The 22,284-nt window shown below is 40.3% G+C and overlaps 1 protein-coding gene across 1 annotated transcript in view; it reads left to right on the top strand.

Moving 5' to 3' along the window:
- CABP7 (calcium binding protein 7) overlaps positions 1-17,722 on the top strand; it is a 241,594-nt gene extending 223,872 nt beyond the window's left edge. Inside the window, exons 3-5 of the mRNA XM_073653833.1 lie at positions 1,465-1,577; positions 14,648-14,801; positions 15,482-17,722. Of these exons, the coding sequence (XP_073509934.1) occupies positions 1,465-1,577; positions 14,648-14,801; positions 15,482-15,609 (395 nt within the window). The 3' untranslated portion in view covers positions 15,610-17,722. The remainder of the gene's footprint in view (positions 1-1,464; positions 1,578-14,647; positions 14,802-15,481) is intronic.
- The last annotated feature ends 4,562 nt before the right edge of the window (positions 17,723-22,284 follow it).

Here is a 22,284-nt window from a genome sequence, read left to right as displayed (position 1 = left end):
TGCTTTTGAATTGTGGATCAACAGACATATTTAAACAAAAATAATAATGAAAATAACCTAAACAAAAGTCATGGTACCCTTAGAAAAGATTGCAAATAATTTGACCATAGAGACATGCTAAACTAAGATATGTCTTATAAGTAGCACAGGTGTCTACATACTTGTAATCAGTCAGTCTGCCTATTTGAAGGGTGAAAAGTAGTCACTGCTGTTTGGTATCATGATGTGTACCACACTGAACATGGACCAAGGAAAGCTAAGAAGAAAATTGTTTCAGGAGATTAAAAAGAAAATTTTAGTCGAACATGTGAGAGTTAAAGACTATAAGAACATCTCCAAACAGCTTGATGTTCCTGTTACTACAGTTATACATATTATTCATAAGTTTAAGGTCAGTGGACTGTAGCCAACCTCCCTCAAAGTGGCCGAAAGAGTCAGATAATAGGAATGGTAACCAAAGAGCCTAACTTCCAAAAACGTTAGATATTAACTTCAAAGTCAAGGTACATCAGTGTCAAATTGCACCATCAATCACTGTCTTGGCCAAAGTGGATTTCATGGAAGAAGACTGAGAAGGAACCATTGTTGAAAATAAATCCTAAAAAAGCGAGACTGAAGTTTGACAAGATGCATATCGACAAGTCAGAAAGCTTATGGAAGAATGTTCTTTGAACATATGGGACAAAACTGGAGCTTTTTGGCAAGTCCCATCAGCTCTATGTTGACAGATGCAAAAACGAAGCATTCAAAGAAAATAACATTGTATCTATTATGAAACATGGTGGAGATTCGGTTATGTTTTGGGGCTGCTATGCTGCATCTAGCACAGGGTGTCTTGAATCTGCAGGATACAAGGAAATCTCAAGAATATCAAGGCATTCTGGAGCGAAATGTACTACCCAGTGTCAGAAAGCTTGGTTTGAATCGCATGTCATGGTTCCTCCAACAGGATAATGACCCACAACACACAGCTAAAAACATTGAAGAATGGCTAAGAGTAAAGCATTGGACAATTCTGAGGTGGCCTTCTACAGTATGAATCCGGCATATAAATCGTATTAAACATCTGTGAAAGGAGTTAAACATGCTATCCAGAGAAGGCACCCCTCACACCTGTGACTGCTGGAGCAGTTTACTAATGAGGAGTTGCAGAAATTGTTTGTTTCAATGTTTGCCTCAAAAAGGTTGTGCAATAAAACATTTACTTAAGGATACCATCATTTTTGTCCAGGCTAGTTTCATTAGTTTGTTTATTAAAATTTTTCCATTGAACCACAATTCAAAAGCAATGACTGATTTTCATTAGTTGATATTCAGTCAATTTAAATTGCAAATTTCCTTCGTCAGTTTCAAAAAAAACATTGTGGGGTTTTGTTACTTTAACAGAAGGGTACCAGATTTGTCCACGACGGTATATGTAGCATGATATATTAATTGTTTTGGATTTTCTGTTCTTTTTTTTAGGCGATGGCCAGGTCGACTTTGAAGAGTTTGTGACATTACTGGGACCAAAAATTACAACTTCTGGGATCCCGGACAAGTTTCATGGTGCTGACTTTGACACTGTGTTTTGGAAGGTATTTAACAAGTGATTTCACAAATCTATGGTTCTGGACCTAAAGTATGGAAGGTATTCAGAATGCAAATTGATACACTGAAATAAATGATTACAAATTAAATACTGAAGGAGGAATGCATTATTACCATTCTTATTTGAAACTGATATAATGACCTTGGCAATGCAATAGTGCATAGGCATAGTACAGATTTTTGTATTGTTTTTCATGGTCTTATAACCAGGGTGCTAAATGAGCAATCTGCACCCTTCTTATACAGACCATCTCATTACATATTGATGAGTTTTTGATTTTCACCCTAATATCTGTGAATGGTGGACATGGTCTGTGCTGAGGCCTCCACACTATTTAATGATGAATATGCCACATACTGGTACATGCTCCTTTTTAAATAAAAATCATATAAAATGGATGGTTATAGATATGCATTATTCTGACACCGCCCAAATTCCCTTATGCCCACATTGGTGTCTGTTTAAAAGTGGTTTAGCCTTCTAAAATAACATATGTAAGGTAGAAACACATAAATGTTGTCTATTGAGCACATCAATTACCGGGTAACAAATAAAAAAATGTATTTTGTCTCTATGTCAGTAAATTATTTTTGCCAGTGATTCATAGCTAAGGAACTTGCTAGATTATGCAGAATTATAAAGCAAGTTTTAAAGGAGCATATAGATGTAGCCAAATGTAACTTGACAAATAATCTTTTGTGACAAGTTTTAAGAAAACTAAGATAATATAACATTGCACAACCTATTGACCAATGTCAATTTATGTGTTAAATTATACTTTTTTTGTGCTGTAAATGCTACATTGAGGTAAACTGTGCTACATGTGTACATCTTCACATGGGATCACTGATGTCATTAGCCCCAGCTTCTTGAATGGAGAAATAGACATGCACTGAATCAAATCTATGAACAAATTTTACTGAACAACTTAAGATCAGACCACTTAGGACATACTCCCCTCTACTGTGGCAAATTCATGCTCTTACGATGACTAATCTTCACTTTGTCAGTGGACTTTTCACTCACAGAAATAAGCCTCTATATTCCACCCGGTGGTGGCAATTCTTGTCCTTCCTCAGTAATGGCAGCACTCCACTTGGCAAAAATTATACACACAAGCAGCTCAGGCTGTAACTCTTTCCATGATCCTCTGTGGCCAACTCTAAAGCAGCGCACTTTATATAAAAAGTGCTACTCCTTCCCACTGGCTAGCTAGCTAACACACAAGCTTTTTTACTGAGTACCACAGCTTCTTTCACCTTTTTTCTATTAGGCCTGATTCATATGTTTATTTTTCACGATCTTGTTCTAGCCATGTTTTTCTCAGATTGAACACGTAACCATTAATGTCTATGGTGCTATTCACATGTCCAGATTTTTTTGAGGACTGTGTTTCCACCAAAAAAATCATGGAGACTTGTCAATTTTTGATCATAGTCATGTATCAAAATTATCCATACAATTCTATTGATCTGTGAAAATCAAACACTGATGAAAATCTGATCCAAAGCACTGATGAAACTCGTTTTTTTGTGTGCATGAAAAATCATAAGGTCTTAACAAGTATCTCTATTGGTAGGAAACAGGAGCTTTTAATTCTCTCTGTATACTTTCAGTGAGGCATGGGCATGCATGCTAAAGCTGACTCCATGCTGACCCATGTCACCAGCAACTCAATGTCCTGACTCTTTAAGGGACACAGTACAACATTTATCCTAACGAGTAGTAATTCAGACTTCACCGCTTCTACTCTGTGGCATCCTACCTAGGCACTAACATCCCTGGAGAGTTTCTCCCATGTTTTGTATTGACCTTGAATTTATCAATAATTTTACTACTCATCCAGTGTATCACTAGATCTGTCACACATTCATTACACCATACCAAAAGGACAATAGTAGTGATAATAATTAACCCCTTAAGGATGGAGCCAATTATGTCCTTAATGACTAAGCCAAATCTAAAAATTCTGACCACTGTCACTTTATGAGGTAATAACTCTGGAACGCTTCAACGGATTCCACTGATCCTGAGACTGTTTTTTCGTGAGATATTGTTCTTCATTTTTTTGTGTTAGGAAGTTATAAGCGTTAAAAGTTGACCAGCAATTTCTAATTTTTCCAACGAAATTTACAAAAACATTTTTTTAGGGACCACACCACATTTGAAGTGACTTTGAGAGGTCTACATGACAGAAAATCCCCAAAAGTGACACCATTCTGAAAACTGCACCCCTAAAGGTGCTCAAAACCACATTCAAGAAGTTTATTAACCCTTCACGTGCTTTGCAGGAGCTGAAGCAACGTGGAAGGAAAACATGAACATTTAACTTTTTTCACACAAATTTTACTTCAGGCTCCAAATTTTTTATTTTCAAAGTGGGTAACAAGAAAAAATGGGCCCCAAAATTTGTTGTGCAATTTCCCCCGAGCACGCTGATACCCCATATGTGGAGGAAAACCACTGTTTGGGCGCATAGCAGGGCTCGGAAGGGAAGAAGCGCCATTTGACTTTTAGAATGTAAAATTTGCTTGAATAATTAGTGGACGCCATGTCGCTTTTGGAGAGCCCCTGATATGCCTAAACAGTGGAAACCCCCCACAAGTGACACCATTTTGGAAACTAAACCCCTCAGGGATCTTATCTAGATGTGTAGTGGGCACCTTGAACCCCCAGGCGCTACACAAAAGTTTATAACATTGAGCCGTAAAAATAAAATTTTCACATTTTTCCCACAGAAATGTTTTTCAGACCTCAATTTTGCATTTTCATAAGGGTAACAGGAGAAATTGCACCATACCATTTGTTGTGCAATTTCTCCTGAGTAAGCCGATACTCCATATGTGGGGGAAAACCACTGTTTGGGCGCACTACAGGGTTCAGCAGGGAAGGAGCACTGTGTGACTTTTTGAATGCAAAATTGGCTGGAATCGAGAGCGAACGCAACGTCGCCCGTGATGCGCCTAAACAGTTGAAACCCCCCACAAGTGACCCCATTTTGTAAACTACTCCCCTCAACGATTTTATCAAGGGGTATAATGAACATTTTGAACCCAGATGTACGACACAGAATTTGATAACATTAGGTTATCATATTGAATATGTTGTCATTAGTCTTGAGTGCAACCCTAACGCTAATCCTAACCCTAATCCTAACCCTAACCCCAATCCTAACCCTAACACAACCCTAACCCTAACACAACCCTAACCTTAACACAACACTAATACTAACCCTAACACAACCCTAACCCTAACACAACCCTAATCCTAACACAACACTAACCCGAACACAACCCTAACCCTAATCCTAACCCTAAAACAACCCTAACCCTAACACAACCCTAATCCTAACTCAACCCTAATAAAACCCTAACCCTAAGGTTATGTGCACACTGACTGGAGCTGCCTGCGGTCCCGGCACTGCGGGATAGCCGTCGGCAGCTTCCGCTCAATATGCAAATGAGCGGTGCCATTTATTTATTTATTTCACCTGCGGACTTTCCTCATAGAGGTTAGGTCTATGGGGAAAGCCCGCATGCGGACCTGCAAGAGAAATTGACATGCTGCCGTCTGGAAAGACAGGCTGCATGTCAGTTTCCATAGGTGAGCCGCAGGTGCACGGAGATGCATAGTAGAAATGGGATTTCTTAAAATTCCATCCACTATGCTGTAACAGCTAGCCGCTGCGGGTTTGACGCTGCATAAGCATGCAGCGTTAAACCCGCAGCGGCTCCGGATTGTGTGCACATACCCTTACCCAACCCTAACCCTAATACAACCCTAACCCTAGCACAACCCTAACCCTAACACAACCCTAACCCTAACTGCAAAGAATGGAAAAAAATATTTATTTTATTTTAGCATTTTTATCTAGTTATGGGGGGACAAAGGGGGCTTTGATTTTTTTTTTTTTTTTCTTTTGATCACTGTGATAGGGTCTATCACAGTGATCAAAAGGAACCAATAGGGAAAATGGGTTTTGTCCATATAGCTAACATTGAATAACCTCTCTTTTAACTTTGCCATTGAATACAACCACTGGTGAGGTCTATGCATCACTTTGTTCTGGCTGGTGAGTCCCAGTGTAAAATATTTATAATGCCTCTAAAGACACTGAATATACCACTGTCTACCAGCTACTGCAAACTGGTTGCTGCACTTACTATTGTGGCAAAATGTCAAATTCTGGACATGGCTCCAGATACTTGATTAAAGGGGTAGACACAGTAGACGCTTTTGAAGTCACTCTGTGACTGCAGATTGCCAAATTGTGACTGTATACAATGTGCACACTATTGTGATTCTTGTATATCTCCAGCATAAGTAGGCGGTCACGTGACTGCAAGTATGTAATTCACACAGTTGCGGTTAAGTGCTTAACGCTAGAGATAAAGCGGACGAGAATTTAGTCAGTAACTATGCAAATCGCATACTTGTAGTCACATGCCAGCCCATTCGCACTGGAGATAGTGTGCGCATTGTACACTGTTATGATTTGGAAGATGCAGACATTTCTGCTAAGCCTGGAAAACCATATTAATCTGTGGCCAACAATGATGAAATACTGATTACAAATCATTAGTTAATATAAATAGCAAATAAAACTCCAGTGAGGCATGATGTCACATTTTTTGGCCCAGAGACTTGGAGCACCATGTTTGAATGACCTTTGACTTGAAATGGGCTTGGGAAAGAAAAATAAACATGGCTTCTCCTAGCACAATGACTACAAGATGGGTTTGTATCCCCAGGCTAGTACCAACCCCCTTGCAGAGCTGCTTATATTAGGGGGGTGTGCAGCGAGCAGGCACAACACTGGGAATCAGTGCATGGTAAAGGTCTGAGTGCACATGGAACAAACTGCCGCAGTCACTCCGGAGCACTTGTGATATCTGGGCATCCATGCAAATGCTAAACAGAAAGTCTGCATAGAAATACTGAGCCTTGTCGCGTCTGGGTGAGGAAGACTAGTTGAAATACAAAGTAGATCTGTCACGATTCTACCTAATGGTGTGGACGCAGTGAGTGACAGTTCATCCGTCCAATTTAGGGTTGGGGCGTCCTGAGCTTCAATATGGTGATGGACAGCTCAGCCGTCCAATCGGAGGCTGGGGTGTGCTAAGCTGTCAGTGTTTTGAGTGACAGTTCAGCCACCCAATCATGGCTTGCAGGATTTCCTCTATGGCTCTCCGCCACTGATTACTGCCAGTTGTAATTTAGCTCAAGTGGCGTGTGTTTGCTTTGTGACATGAGTTCTTTTATTCTGATCTTTGTTGCCAGACCTCGGATTTACCTTTAACCAACCATTTGCCTAGGCCCTTTGTCTTGATCCGCTGACTTGCTGCCATTCTGACCTCAGACTATGACCTGACTACGCCTCTGTCTTTTCCCTTAGTTTACGTCAAGTTCTCTTAGTATCTGACCCCGGACCTCTTGGCTACCCTGCCCCACGGCTTGTGCATGAGTAGTGACTAGCATCATAAGATCCAGCGGATTGTGAACTAAATGAGTATTTTATTGTTAAAAAAATTATTCAAAGGTATAAAAATCAACAAACAGGCATAAAGTTAGAGGCAAAAAGTTGCCTTGGATTTTATATACTGTATTTAACTTTGCTTTTGTTTTTTATAACTTTGAGTAAATTTAAAACAATAAAATACTCACTTACTATACATCCCGCTGGATTTACTTTGTATTCCATCTGGACTTCCCCAAACAAAAGCACCCAAGGCTCAGTATTTTTCTCCAAACTTCTTGTTTCCTATTACTTAAGATATGCATAGGTTTTTAAGTTATTTCCAGTTCCAAGAAGTCTCCACAGTTTTCATTGTTAAAATCGTTATCAAAAAAATATAATCATTGCATATGTGACACCATCTGTCCGACTTTACTCACAAGAAAATGTACAAACCATGGCAAGCATAGCTGCTGTTTGAAGCCACTGCTAAATAATCTGCTATATTGCATCACATAAATTAGCAGATGAAATGCATTTACAAACTATATATTTTCATGATTATGGAATTAGAGTAGCAATTATAATGTCTGTTGATCTATGTTAAAAGATGTATAATCAAAGATGACTTTGATGACTTCCATCTGCATGAGCACATATGTTTGTCTACTTTTATTTTCTTCCTAATTGGATAAACAATTTTGAATAACTTGAGAAAATATGGTTAGTTTGTCCTTGTGTTTTGCTTCCTGCCTCAACTAGATGAGCCTTTTGTCATTTCTTACATTTGTGTCATATGTATGAGAACATCCAATACTGCATTATTATAGACATTTTAATTGTCTAAACCTGGGCTTTCCGATAATTAAACAGTAAGAACCGTATTACATTGACACACTTTTCGTTGCCAACAAAGCTGTTGAGTTTAGGTCACAAGACGAGCAGTCAGTCTAGACATTGAAGTCAATATTCAGACTTCGTTGGACATGTGATACTTTCCTTAGCAGTACGTAACTTAGGGTCCACAGGCCCCAATGCCACATCTCCAACATGGTCCACAATTATCATGGGTCTTTAATAGTGTTGGTTTTCTCATATGAGCCGAAGCTCCAGAGCCGGGTGCTCCTGCATGCACCATAGTTACACCCTAGTCACTTAGTTACTCTATGTATTCATTTATTTCTATTGTAGCATTATTCCACCCCAATTCTAAATTCATACTATACAATATATGCAGAAGAGAATTGATATGGTATTCCCATGTTGTTCATCATATATTTCAGAATTGGGCCCCAATGCATGCCACTGGCAGAGTCCAGTTGGCTGTCCATTCGTGGCTCTCTTTATTTTAGGTGGGGAACCTCAGGCTCACGTTACGGTCTTCAATTACCTTTTCTCCAGCCCTCGGGCAGATTCCCAGGGACCGCAGTGCTTGGGCTGTGTTTTGACGGTGGCCTATCCTTAAATTTTTTCTTGCTCTGTGAGCACAAGCACGCTGTGTTCACCACTGAACGCTGAGGCGCATGCAGTGAAAGATTACATCCTGACACCAGTGCCAGCGTCAGAACGTACTTTGTGGGCGGAAAGACTATATAAATATCCAAATGGCCCTTGGTAGAAAAAAGGTTCCCCACACCTGATTTACATCAACGGGACCTCCGAACATTGATGAGAAAGTGAACTTGGCAATTTTGTTTTACATTGAAATGAATGTAGAGAGAGGCCAACAATTGTGAGTGATGACAATCTTTGTACAGCACTGTGGAAAATTTTAGTGCTACAGTATATAAGCAACAGGTAATAATTTGGAGTCAATGAAGTAAGCACGGACATAAATTTTGGTAGTAATGACTGGGTCTTCCACAGCAACTCACTGGATCTCTGGAGCATTCACTGAACCTTTACTGAACCCTCATTGTCAAAAAGATATCACCCTATAGTAGATGTAACCGTCAATTACATGTATGGGGTAATCATACTACTTTTTGGAAACACCTTATATATAAAACATGCACTAAAAATGACTACATTGTCAACTTTAAGAACTGTATTCAAAATTGAAATGAAAGAAAACAGCAGCAAAGACACAAAAAATGGTTCTACATGTATAGTACAGACCAAAAGTTTGGACACACCTTCTCATTTAAAGATTTTTATGTATTTTCATGACTATGAAAATTGTACATTCACACTGAAGGCATCAAAACTATGAATTAACACATGTGGAATTATATACTTAACTAAAATGTGTGAAACAACTGAAAATATGTCTTATATTCTAGGTTCTTCAAAGTAGCCACCTTTTGCTTTGATGACTGCTTTGCACACTCTTGGCATTGTCTTGATGAGCTTCAAGAGGTAGTCACCGGAAATGGTTTTCACTTCACAGGTGTGCCCTGTCAGGTTTAAAAAGTGGGATTTCTTGCCTTAAAAATGGGGTTGGGAACATCAGTTGTGTTGTGCAGTAGTCAGGTGGATACACAGCTGATAGTCCTACTGAATAGACTGTTAGAATTTGTATTATGGCAAGAAAAAAGCAGCTAAGTAAAGAAAAACGAGTGGCCATCATTACATTAAGAAATGAAGGTCAGTCAGTCTGAAAAATTGGGAAAACTTTGAAAGCGTCCCCAAGTGCAGTTGCAAACACCATCAAGCGCTACAAAGAAACTGGCTCACATGAGGACCGCCCCAGGAAAGGAAGACCAAGAGTCACCTCTGCTTCTGAGGATAAGTTTATCTGAGTCACCAGCCTCAGAAATCGCAGGTTAACAGCAGCTAAGATTAGAGACCAGGTCAATGCCACACAGAGTTTTAGCAGCAGACACATCTCTTCAACAACTGTTAAGAGGAGACTTTGTGCAGCAGGCCTTCATGGTAAAATAGCTGCTAGAAAACCACTCCTAAGGACAGACAACAAGCAGAAGAGACTTGTTTGGGCTAAAGAACACAAGAAATGGACATTAGACCAGTGGAAATCTGTGCTTTGGTCTGATGAGTCCAAATTTGAGATCTTTGGTTCCAACCAAAGTGTCTTTGTGCGACGCAGAAAAGGTGAACGGATGGACTCTACATGCCTGGTTCCCATCGTGAAGCATGGAGGAGGAGGTGTGATGGTGTGGGGGTGCTTTACTGGTGACACTGTTGGGGATTTATTCATAATTGACGGCATACTGAACCAGCATGGCTACCACAGCATCTTGCAGCGGCATGCTATTCCATCCGGTTTGCGTTTAGTTGGACCATCATTTATTTTTCAACAGGACAATGACCCCAAACACACCTCCAGGCTGTGTAAGGGCTATTTGACCAAGAAGGAGAGTGATGGGGTGCTACACCAGATGACCTGGCCTCCACAGTCACCAGACCTGAACCCAATCGAGATGGTTTGGGGTGAGCTGGACCGCAGAGTGAAGGCAAAAGGGCCAACAAGTGCTAAGCATCTCTGGGAACTCCTTCAAGATTGTTGGAAGACCATTTCCGGTGACTACCTCTTGAAGCTCATCTAGAGAATGCCAAGAGTGTGCAAAGCAGTCATCAAAGCAAAAGGTGGCTACTTTGAAGAACCTAGAATATAAGACATATTTTCAGTTGTTTCACACTTTTTTGTTAAGTATATAATTCCACATGTGTTAATTCATAGTTTTGATGCCTTCAGTGTGAATGTACAATTTTCATAGTCATGAAAATACAGAAAAATCTTTAAATGAGAAGGTGTGTCCAAACTTTTGGTCTGTACTGTATATCTTCGTTGTGATGTACATTTCGGTGGACAATTATTTTTACTGAAGGTTACCTGGCAATAAGCTAACCGTAGGGATATAAACTGCAGGAAGTTCCAGTGACCACAGGGGTCAGTATTCGGCCCCCTTCTTTTTAACATATTTATTAATGACCTTGTAGGGGGCATACAGAGTAGTATTTCAATATTTGCAGATGACACTAAACTCTGCAGGGTAATCAATACAGAGGAGGACAATTTTATATTACAGGAGGATCTATGTAAACTAGATGCTTGGGCTGATAAATGGCAAATGAGCTTTAATGGGGATAAATGTTAGGTAATGCACTTGGGCGGAGGAAATAAAATGTATAATTATATGCTTAATTGTAAAACACTGGGCAAAACTGTCACTGAAAAAGACCTGGGTGTATTGGTGGATGACAAGCTCACGTTTGGTGGCCAGTGTCAGGCAGCTGCTGCAAAGGCAAATAAAATAATGGGATGCATTAAAAGAGGCATAGATGCTCAAGAGGAGAACATAATTTTACCTCTATACAAGTCATTAGTGCGACCACACTTAGAATACTGTGTACAGTTCTGGTCTCCGGTGTATAAGAAAGACATAGCTGAACTAGAGAGGGTGCAGAGAAGAATGACCAAGGTTATTAGAGGACTGGGGGTCTGCAATACCAAGACAGGTTATTACACTTGGGGTTATTTACTGTGGAAAAACGAAGGCTTAGGGGTGATCTTATTACTATCTACAAATATATGAGGGGACAGTACAAAGACCTTTCTAATGATCTTTTTACTCTGAGGCCTGAGACGGGGACAAGGGGGCATCTTCTACGTCTGGAGGAAAGAAGGTTTAATCATAATCACAGATGCAGATTCTTTACTGTAAGAGCAGTGAGACTATGGAACTCTCTGCCGCATGATGTTGTAATGAGTGATTCACTACTAAAATTTAAGAAGGGCTTGGAAGCCTTTCTTGAAAAGTATAATATTACAGGTTATATATACTAGATTCTTTGATAGGGCGTTGATCCAGGGAACTAGTCTGATTGCCGCATGTGGAGTCAGGAAGGATTTTTTTCCCCCAATGTGGAGCTTAGTGTTTGCTACATGGGTTTTTTTTTTGCCTTCCTCTGGATCAACATGTTAGGCTATGGGTTGAACTAGATGGAATTAGTCTTCCTTCAACTTTAAAAACTATGTTACTATGTTACTACGTTACTTGTTTGAAAACGAACATTACATGGTGCCCATAAAATTCAATAAAAGTCCATTGATTTCCTTTGATCCCAGTTGTACTCCAGAGCCAAGCTGATGGCAAAGCAGAAAAAAACGCTATACTAAACCATTAACGGAACACCACTGGTGATGGGGATGCTAGTGGGTTGCGGCTGAGGTATGTGTGGCCAGGGGGAATCTATTCCAGCGTGTGTCCCAAGTGCTGGGTTCAGGTAGGTGCCAAGGAACCTCTTTGGTTTGCTGGGCTTAAATACCATGGAAAATGCAAACATCTGTGATAGGGGTGTAAGTAGGATATTAAGGAGTATCCTAATTTGGAATATGTACATTCACTTCACAGAACACACTTGACCTAGAAAGTAGAAATATACATAACCCTGGTCTCTGATACGTCAGCTATGTATTCAGTATCTGATATTTGCCATTTATCAAAATATTTTGACAGTGTATTATTCTTATTGTGCAGTAACATAATCAACACAATAGATATTCAGGACTTGGCGGTGTTTAGGACCTTTAGAGGCCGGATCCCTCATGGTCTAGACATTATCTAATCTGTGGTGTCCTTGGTGACAATGCTTTTTATAAATTTCTATGGTAGGTAATGTTCTGGCACATGAAAAAGACATAACTAGACCTAAGAAACCTTCTTCAGAAAACGACTCATTTGTTTCTGTGGGAGAATGCTGTGGGCATGCCCCGTGGCACGTACAAGGAATAAGATCTCACCTCTTGTCAGTCGTTGCTGTGTTATCTGCCTCCAGCTTTATAATAGAGATGTTACCTGCCTTTCTAATACTGTCTCTGATGGCACTGAGATGACTGCTGAGAAGTGATCTCTGTAGAGCACAATAGATAGTCTTTATGTAGCTTAAAGGCAAGCATTAATATGACCGATTCTCTATTTGTTAATGACAATTATGTCTTCAAGTGGTGGTAGCTGGAAACCAACGCAACTGTGATGGATATAATGTAAAATATATGTGAAAAAGAGTTTCGTGTACAGCCTCGAGACTGTCACTAATGAGTGAATAAAGGCAGCCCACCAGAGAAAAATCATTCTTGGGGCCCACCATGCAGTTATGTAAAAATACCACGCAGGATAGATCCTACATACTACACCACACAAGAGAGATGAGATGACAGATCCTCTATATACTACACCACACCATATGCCCCTTATCCAGGTCTCCATCCTGGTAATATATTCCTTTCCCAGGGGCCCCATGCCAGATTATGTCGCCCCTTCTGCTGCTATTCTTTAATGCATAGAAAAAAAATAAACCATTATACTCACCTTCCCTCTGCTCCCCCGCCACACGGTGTCCTCTTATGAAGCTGACTTCAGCGTGCAAGTGACGGGAGCGCACAACGTCACTGCCATTCAGACCCAGTCACGTGCACGCCGGCGTTAGCTGCTGGCCTATGATTGTCTGCCAGCGTGTATTGGCGCGCATGGACCCGACGAGTCTGTGCACCGTAATACACTTCAACTGGATGTGTTACCGAGGACGCACATGCAGTTCTGCTGGCGTCGGCGCACTGCTCACCTGCATGGCTGCGTTCGTGACCTCTGCGACCGCGGTCATTACACCCCTGCCGCTCACACCCTTGATTGCCATTTATGTGAGACCTAGTTAGGCAGTGATAATCTCCTGCTGATAAAACACTGATTGTATTAAAACTACAAGACACAGCCCAGTAAGTAAGACATCCCTGAAATCAGGCTCTCTTGTTCTACATTACGCTGCTCTCAGATCAAATAGCAAAAATTTGCTGACAGATTCCCTTTAATATCTTCCGCACTTGACTATTTAAGCAGCAGTGACCAACCATCTAATGTGTGTGAGGGTGCCCTGATTTTCTCATGATAGCAGATGTCTGGGGAAAGAATGAACTGGCTGTCAGACTTAAACATACCCTATTCTTATGGCATATACATTGCTGCCAAAGGTGTATGACAGCAGTTTCTTCCTCTAACATAAAAAAATGCATACTTTGCCAAGCCAACAGTCAATGTGTCTGGAAGGGTTGGAAGGATAGCGGTCAGATGAACGAGCACTCGGGAATCAACTATTTAAAGTGTATGGACACCTTCAATCTTATAATAAGATTTGAAACAAGTATGGAGATGCATTAAACAGCAAATAACTGATATTAACCATTTGCACTTGTAAGCCATGTGAAAGTTGAAGGCACGACAGACCAAAGAAGTTCTTCTTCATCAAACTTTGGCAAAAAGATGGCCAGACAATTTTATGATGTATTTGTTACTTGTATGCTGTAGCATTAAAGAGTCCTTTGATAATGATGACCTATACTATCCTGATCCAGTATCAATTTGGGGGGTCTTAAGGGTAGATCATCAATATCAATATCATCAATATCAAAGTATGGACCGCCCTTTTAAAGTTTCCCTTCTTATAAGCTAAATTCCATATATATTATGTTCTAGCTAGCAATGAATGTGATTTAAATTTTTAAGTTCTCCAATAGGAGCAAGTTTTAATCTACTGTTGGTCATTTATAGTATAGCATTCATAGTGAACATAGGTGCTTGTGAGGGTCAAATCTCTAATAACTGTACTTTTCAGTGAAACCCCATATCCTATATATTTCTTTGCAGTGTGACATGCAGTCATTGTCTGTCGAGGAACTGAAGAGATTATTATATGACACTTTTTGTGAGCACCTGTCCATGCGTGACATTGAGAACATTATCTTGACTGAAGAGGCTGGAAACCTCGGAACAAGAGGGGATTGTCCTGTAGATATGGAGAGTAAGTATTATTCCTGTGTGGTGGTTCATCAACTGTGGCCATAGTTATGGAAGCTCGCAAACACAAAAAATGATAATACCAATTTATTGTAACAATCTTATCTATTAGCTCCAGAGTAAACCTTCAACTAAATCCTTAGACCAGCTATTGAACAATGGAGACCAAGGGCAGTTTTCTATCAAATCTCAGTCTTCTCAAACATGTTTAAATGAATTTGTCCCCAGGTTTTTGTTACACTATCTGAGAGCAGCATTATATAGGAGCTGAGACCCTGATTCCAGCAATGTATCACTTACTAGATTACATGTTGTAATTTTAATAAAATTCCTGTTTTATCTGCTGCAGTTCTACCAGTTCTCTGAATGCTGAGCTCTGTATAACCCCGCCCACTCCTGTGATTGACAGCTTTCTGTGTACTTCTACTACTCGGACTACATGGCAGCAGGTTTACTAGTCTTCTAGGGATGATCTCCTGCTTATATAACCGTGATTTTATCAAAACTACACGAAGTAGCCCAGTAAGAGACTCATCTTTGGAATCAGGGTCTCTGTCTCTACACCATGCTGGTCTTAGATCATGTGGAAAATTCCCGGTGACATTCCCTTTAATACACAATAGTTGGGATATGATGGCTATACTAATTTATACAATACCATACACTTTTCTTTTTTTGTTTCAGCTTCCCCAAATCAACAAATCCGCCAGACCTGTGTCCGTAAAAGTCTGATCTGCGCCTTCGCCATCGCTTTCATCATTAGTGTAATGCTAATAGCTGCAAATCAGGTCCTGCGCAGCGGCATGAAGTGATGATGGGGATATCAAGCCATGAACTTAGATGTACTTTCAGGAGTTTCTCCTGCCCATTCCCCACTTATAAATGGACAGCAATGTACAGAGGAGGAACCCCTAAGACCTTGAAAAATAAGGGACTTACCCTCCAGTGTCTGAATGTGCATGGGAGGATTTGCATGGAAAATGCATGGGCATTTAAATTGTCAGGTGACCATCTGTGCTTTTAAAATCTGTGACACGAAGGGACTTTCTATATATAATAGGTGTATATATGTATACGGATATATAACTCTATATTTATGAGCAATAACAATTTTGGTCGCTAAAGGGTTAACTCTTTGGTTGCTGGGCACAGGGTCTGTAGGGTTAATGAGCTCGGCTAATGTGTAATGTTTTCTACACGGCGGCATGGAGAAAGGCAGCAGAAGGTTAATTTGTCTTCCCTTCCCCCAATATCATTCGCCTTAGCCCCTAAATTGCTGAATGGGTTGATGTTAAGTGTAGCGCTCCCTATTTTCCTTCCATATGTCTATGTTGAAGTATCTGCTTGAAGTATAATTGGCCCATACCCCGTTTAGACGTTTTCTCTTGTGACACAGGGGGATTGCTATGAAGCCCTGATTCCCTTTGCTGCAAACGCAATGGAAACCCAATAAGCTTCTGGCTGCTTCAAGAGCAAAAAAAAATTGCTATTGTTATTTTTCAAAGCAGGAATGTCCGTCCTCATGATAAAGTATCCCTGTATAGAGAATATTACCATTCTATTGTTTGCTGAGGATTTTCATCCTATCCATTTAGTTACTATTATCACACCTCCTTTACATTTGTCCCTTTTTGCCTTCCATATTTTTTATAAATGCAGATGCCCTGCAGATGTATCTCAGCTTTGGTCGATGTTCACATTCTCTGTTCTTTTTCATTCATGCATTTCAGCATCTGTCGCTTCATTCACAGTGTAATGAAATTTTTTTGATATACATTTTGTCATCTTCTATGTTCTAACAATAGGGATTAAATCTGTTTCATCCAGGAACCTGAATTACAAGTAGAAAAGCAAGGTTCCCTGCAATTTTCCATACAATCACTTTACATTGAATTACATAAACATGTAGTCTAGTTTTCAACATAATCGTCTTCTCTGTTGTTACACTTGTCTAAGCAGTAGACCAAAGCAACAAATCCTTGTAAAAAGATTTCTCCTGCTCTCAGCCATTTTCAGATTTCTACTTTAAAGCTATAATCAGAAGTGCTACAGTCAGGGCTATAGACAGGATACGTCAAAACTTTCCAAGATGTTCACAATGTTTAGAGCATTGTGTAGCCAACAATTCATTGCAAAAGCTGCACATATGTATATAATTGTTTGGGCTTTTTTGCTGTAAAAAAAAAAGAAAACTTCTCCAGTTTCAGGTTTTTCAGGACTAAGTTTCCCTTCAAATTATTCTCATCACAGCTGTACCCTGCTCCCTGTTACAGAATTTACAAAAACAGCCTATTTCCATGCTCCCAATTGTGTGTGTCTCCAAAAATCTCCAAATATCCTGCAGCAGCAGCCCTTGAAATAAAGCTCCTGCTATGGGCACTGATTGGCTGCAGTGGACATGTGATTTAAAGTGAAGGCTGGTAGCATCATGGGAGCTTCTACACAGGACGGTCAAGAGTTACTGGTTAGTAGAGTATTTGTCTGCTGCACTCATAACTTCTGCTTTTTTGCCATTCGTTCGAGAGAAGCAAGAACGTAGAAGCCCTATAGTGCCTATTGATCGGCTTTAGGGCTTACATAGCATAACAATGTAACATGCAGATCCGATGCCGACATCACTGGAAAGACTCTGGTGCTGGGAGGTGTAGAGTTTCTTTTTTATTTTACAAGGGTGATTACTTCATTGAAAAATGGATTGTCTAGGTAGTGGACAAGCCCTTTAATTTCTATGCAGGGTATTTGGAGCTTGTGTCAGAAGAGCAATGGTTGAAACTGCTGATAGGTAGGAGCAACAGGAGGCTCACAATTGTCAGTGTTGGAATTTGTAATGAATATGTATTGTAGAGATAACCAAAATTGTTTTGTTTAAATAGCCCTTTTTGACATGCAGTAATATTAGCCTAAAGAAATGAGGTTAATGTGCAGGTTCCTAGCATTCTAAAGCTGTGCGGCCGCGACACTGCCAGCCCAGCTCCCTAGAGGAAATTAACTTTGTTCCTCCCGCCAGCCTCTGGTTTTTAGTTATAGAGGCGCAGCTTCAGTCACCACTCAGTACATAGGGAGAGGCCACTGTAACCACGCTCTGGCACTGACTGACAGCCGGCTCGCCAGTGCAACAGTACAGAGCCGGATGTCATTCAGTGCCGAGGCGTGGTTACAGCCGACGCATCTCTGTGACAAAAAGCCAGAGGCTGCTGGGAGGAATAAAGTTAATTTCCTACCAGCAGCCAGGTTTTCAGTGCAGTGGCCGCACAGCTTGCGAACGCTTGTAATCTGCAGATTAACACCATATCTGCAGGTTAATATAGTTTGTTTTACATGACAAGTTCCCTTTAAATTTTAAGCTTAAGTTTATGGATTTTTACGTTCTGTAAAAAAGTTAGTTAATCTGTCAGTACGATCAATCCAAGCATTACTGGATGTGTAACTGCACTGATATTACGAGGATTAAATTCCATAAGATTTATAAATGATAAATCAAAACTCAGCTGCCATCAATCTACCTTGTGCTTAAAGGGAACCAGGCAGCATGCATCAGGCACTGGCTGGATGAGTTTAGGTATTTGTTTGCCTCTGAAATGTTGCTGCATTTCAGAGAAAAACATAATTTAAAAGATTGCCAGGGACTAAGCCACATTAGTGATTTATTAACTCCTTAAGGACCCTGGGATTTTCCGTTTTTGCATTTTCGTTTTTTGCTCCCCTTGTTCCCAGAGCCATAGCGTTTTTATTTTTTGGTCAATATGGCCGTTTGAGGGCTTATTTTTTGCGGGACGAGTTGTACTTTTGTACGACATTACTGGTTGTACCATATCGTGTACGGTAAAACAGGAAAAAAATTCCAAGTGCGGTGAAATTGCAAAAAAAAGTGCAATACCACAGAAGTTTCTTTTTTATTTTTTTTACCAAGTTCACTGAATGCTAAAACTGACCTGCCATTCTTATTCTCCAGGTCATTACGAGTTCGTAGATACCAAACATGTATAGGTTCTTTTTTATTTAAGTGGTGAAAGTTTTTATTGATACCATTTTGGGGTAGATCCGATGTTTTGATCGCCCGTTATTGCATTTTATTGCAATATTGCGACGACCAAAAAACGTAATTCTTGCGTTTAGAACTTTTTTCTCGTTACGCCATTTACCGTTCGGATTAATTCTTTTTTTATATTGATAGATCGGGCGATTCTGAACACGGCGATACCAAATATGTGTATGTGGGTTTTTTTTTTTTATTATTTTATTTTGAATGGGGGGGTGATTTGAACTTTTCCATTTTTTTTTATATTTTTAAAAACATTTTTTTTACACTTTTTGCTTGCTTCTATAGTCTCCATAGGAGACTATAGAAGCAGCAACTGTCCGATCGCCTCTGCTACATAGAGGTGATGAGCAGATCACATCTATGTAGCAGAAATGGTCCTGTGCTATGAGCGCCGACCACTAGGTGGCGATCATAGAAATCAGTACATTACAAACACTGGGGTCTGCTGCAGACCCAGGGTTGTCATGTCCACCCATCAGTGACCCGCGATCACGTGACGGGGTCACCGATGGGCGGGGTAAGTGACTCGCTTCCGGCGCGGCGCTGTTAAATGCCGCTGTCAGAGATTGACAGCGGCATTTAACTAGTTAACAGTCGCAGGTGGATTGCTTTTCCACCCACGGCTGTTGCGGGGACATGTTAGCTGTATAAATCAGCTGACATGTGCCCGGTTCAGTTCGGGCTCAGCGCAAGGGGTTAAGAAAGGCCGTTCCCTTGTGAGTTCCCCCTTTGAGTGACAAGTCTCTCCCTGCGTGCATGTGTAAGGATAGACTTGTCAGTCATTGGGACCGGCTTTTTGGAAGAGCTAGCAGGGCGGCTTGGTCCCCGGTATCTTTTAAAGTATGCTCTTCACTGAAACACCGCAGTTTTTCAGAGTTGGCTGAAATCATTCAGCCAATATTTCATACATGCTGCCCGTGGTTCAGGCAGCATTTGTCAGCTGTCAGGTTCCCTTTAAGTTTGATAAACATAAGAGAACATGGCTCCTTTGTGTCCTATTCATAAATAAATTTGCAACATGACTTCCAAATATGTTGCACTATCACAACCTCAGGACAATAAATCCTCCACGTTTGCAATAAATTTAATAAATAATTGCAGGCAACCCTTCTATTTAGTCATCATTGTTAAACTGGCTGTAGCGGCAACAAATCATTTCAGAGATGTTTCCGCCATCTAATGGCACAATATTAATCAGTTATAATTAGCTACAGGCACCTTATGCTGAAGAATAAAATAAGGAACCTTGTCTTATAACTTCCCATCGAATATGTGAGTCACCTTCACAATTGATGGATGTGTGAGTGATGAGCTTCCTCCTACTGACTTTTCCAGTAGACAAGGCCTTTGTATAGCACTGCTAAAAATATGTTGAGTTGGGTATGAAGTAATAATGTTAAAAATGTTTGTCACATGAACTGTTATTCCCACACTAAAGACAGGTTGATGAGTATTTCTAGAACAGGAGGTGAGCGAGGTAGGTGATGCCACTCCTACTAATACTATTCCATCGCGCCTGCGTCTTGGTACGTATTGGTAAACGTGACACTAGGGTATTAAATGGTATTTTCAAGTTTGAAATGATCCCCTAGCAGTGGGATTGGGAACAACTTCCAGATTGCTGGGGGTCTCATCGGTGGCACCCCCACCGATCCCGACAACTGTGAACGAAGCAGTGATCGATCATCCGCACTGCTGCTCCATTCATTGTTGTGGGCATGCCGATGAGTCCAAGTACAGCGCTCAGCTATCTCTGGCAGTCCCATTAAAAATAAATGTAGCGACAATGCGCATGATCGACCACCACTCCATTCACAAGGTTCTCAAGATGGGTGGGGGTCATAGCAGTCAGACCCCCAGCAATCGGGAACTTATTCTCTACCCTTTGAGAATACCCCTTTACCCATGCTTTAGGTTGGAGCTAGATGTAGAAATTTAAAATCCCAGCTCAAAAGTCATCTCTTATTCACTTTCCATTTTTCTAGCCTTCCTTATACAACTATTCCTACATTAGATCCCTTCAACCTGCAACTGCCGCATCATCTTTGCTATAGCCTTTTTTATCCTTCCATGGAAAAATATTTAGATTGGAGAGTCCTCAGTGGTTGATACCTTTTAATGGCTACCTGAAAAGATGGTAACAGGTTGCAAGCTTTAGAGACTACTCAGGCCTCTTCATCAGGCTAGAAGTCTTGAAGAGACCTGAGTAGTCTCGAAAGCTTGCAACCTGTTACCATCTTTTCAGTTAGCCATTAAAAGGTATCAACCACTGAGGACTCTCAAATCTAAATATTTTTCTATCTACTGGCTAACACGGTACAAACATATATATATAATATATATAAATATATATATATATATGTATATATTTTATTTTTTTCCCTTTATCTTTCCATGTAATTTTATGTTTATGTTAAATCTTTGTGTTCTTGTTTGCGCTAAATGTGTTCCCATATGTGGTTACCTTTATTTTACTCTTCCCCTATATTATCGGATTTCTGTTTCCTTCTTGCCAATTATTTTGTATAGAATTATACCTTTTCAATCTCTCTGCAGAGAGCAGCCTTCTTACTTTATTCCTAGGTTCTTCCACCAATTCTCTGTTTCCACGCCATGCATCATTTGTGAATTTCTCATTTTCTAATCCTACCATTTGTCTTAATTCTTCTATCCATGTAGTAAAAGGGTGTGGAGTGGAATAGGGTAGAAGATTTCAAATCTCAAGCCCAAATTGCAGCCTGAGATCACACCACAGGAGATGACAGCTTGACAAGCAGTCTGTTACACGAAAGGACTGCAATTTGTCCTTTTTTTGTGCGAGGCACTTCAGTGGTTATGCCTCACATCAGGAGTTATGTATCTACGTTTCCTTGAATGATATGTGACATTGCAGATTGGCCAGCCTCTCCAGCAGCTATGTGCCATTCTGATTCCCTGCACATAAGACTAATCTGCTCCCTTCACGCTCTCTTCCTGGCGGAAGTTATTGTATCATCACAATGAGAGACGGGATAATGAGCTCTCAGAGTGACAGCCTGCAATAATCAGCTAATGCTGCATTCATTCCTCAGCCCGGGCTCACCTCTGCTCTCACCACCTGTCTCTTTCTCTACTTCATTCTCCTTCCTCGGTTTGTCCTTCTCACTCCTCTTTTTTTTTCTTAAATATTTTGATAACAAAGTCACAGGATGATATAAATCTCATTTTCATATCTGTCATAAGATACATCTTGAAGAAAAGATAATAAACAGTAACACCTCATCTCATCATGTCTGGCACACCTTCTACTCTGTCACATTTGATGGTCAAACCTTTCATATTGGACCTTTTTTTTCTCTTCTACTGTTTAGTGGTTTCCCCTTCTTCAGTAATCTAGTTGTTGTTTTTTTTCGCTTAGACACCTTCATTGTTATGTATAAGCTTCTAAAGCCATACATGATGATTT

Source organism: Phyllobates terribilis, unplaced genomic scaffold (assembly GCF_046119375.1).
Source record: "Phyllobates terribilis strain yellow unplaced genomic scaffold, ASM4611937v1 Scaffold_1__5_contigs__length_1240528914, whole genome shotgun sequence".
NCBI lineage: Eukaryota > Metazoa > Chordata > Amphibia > Anura > Dendrobatidae > Phyllobates > Phyllobates terribilis.
This window is presented reverse-complemented; position numbering and strand designations above follow the sequence as displayed.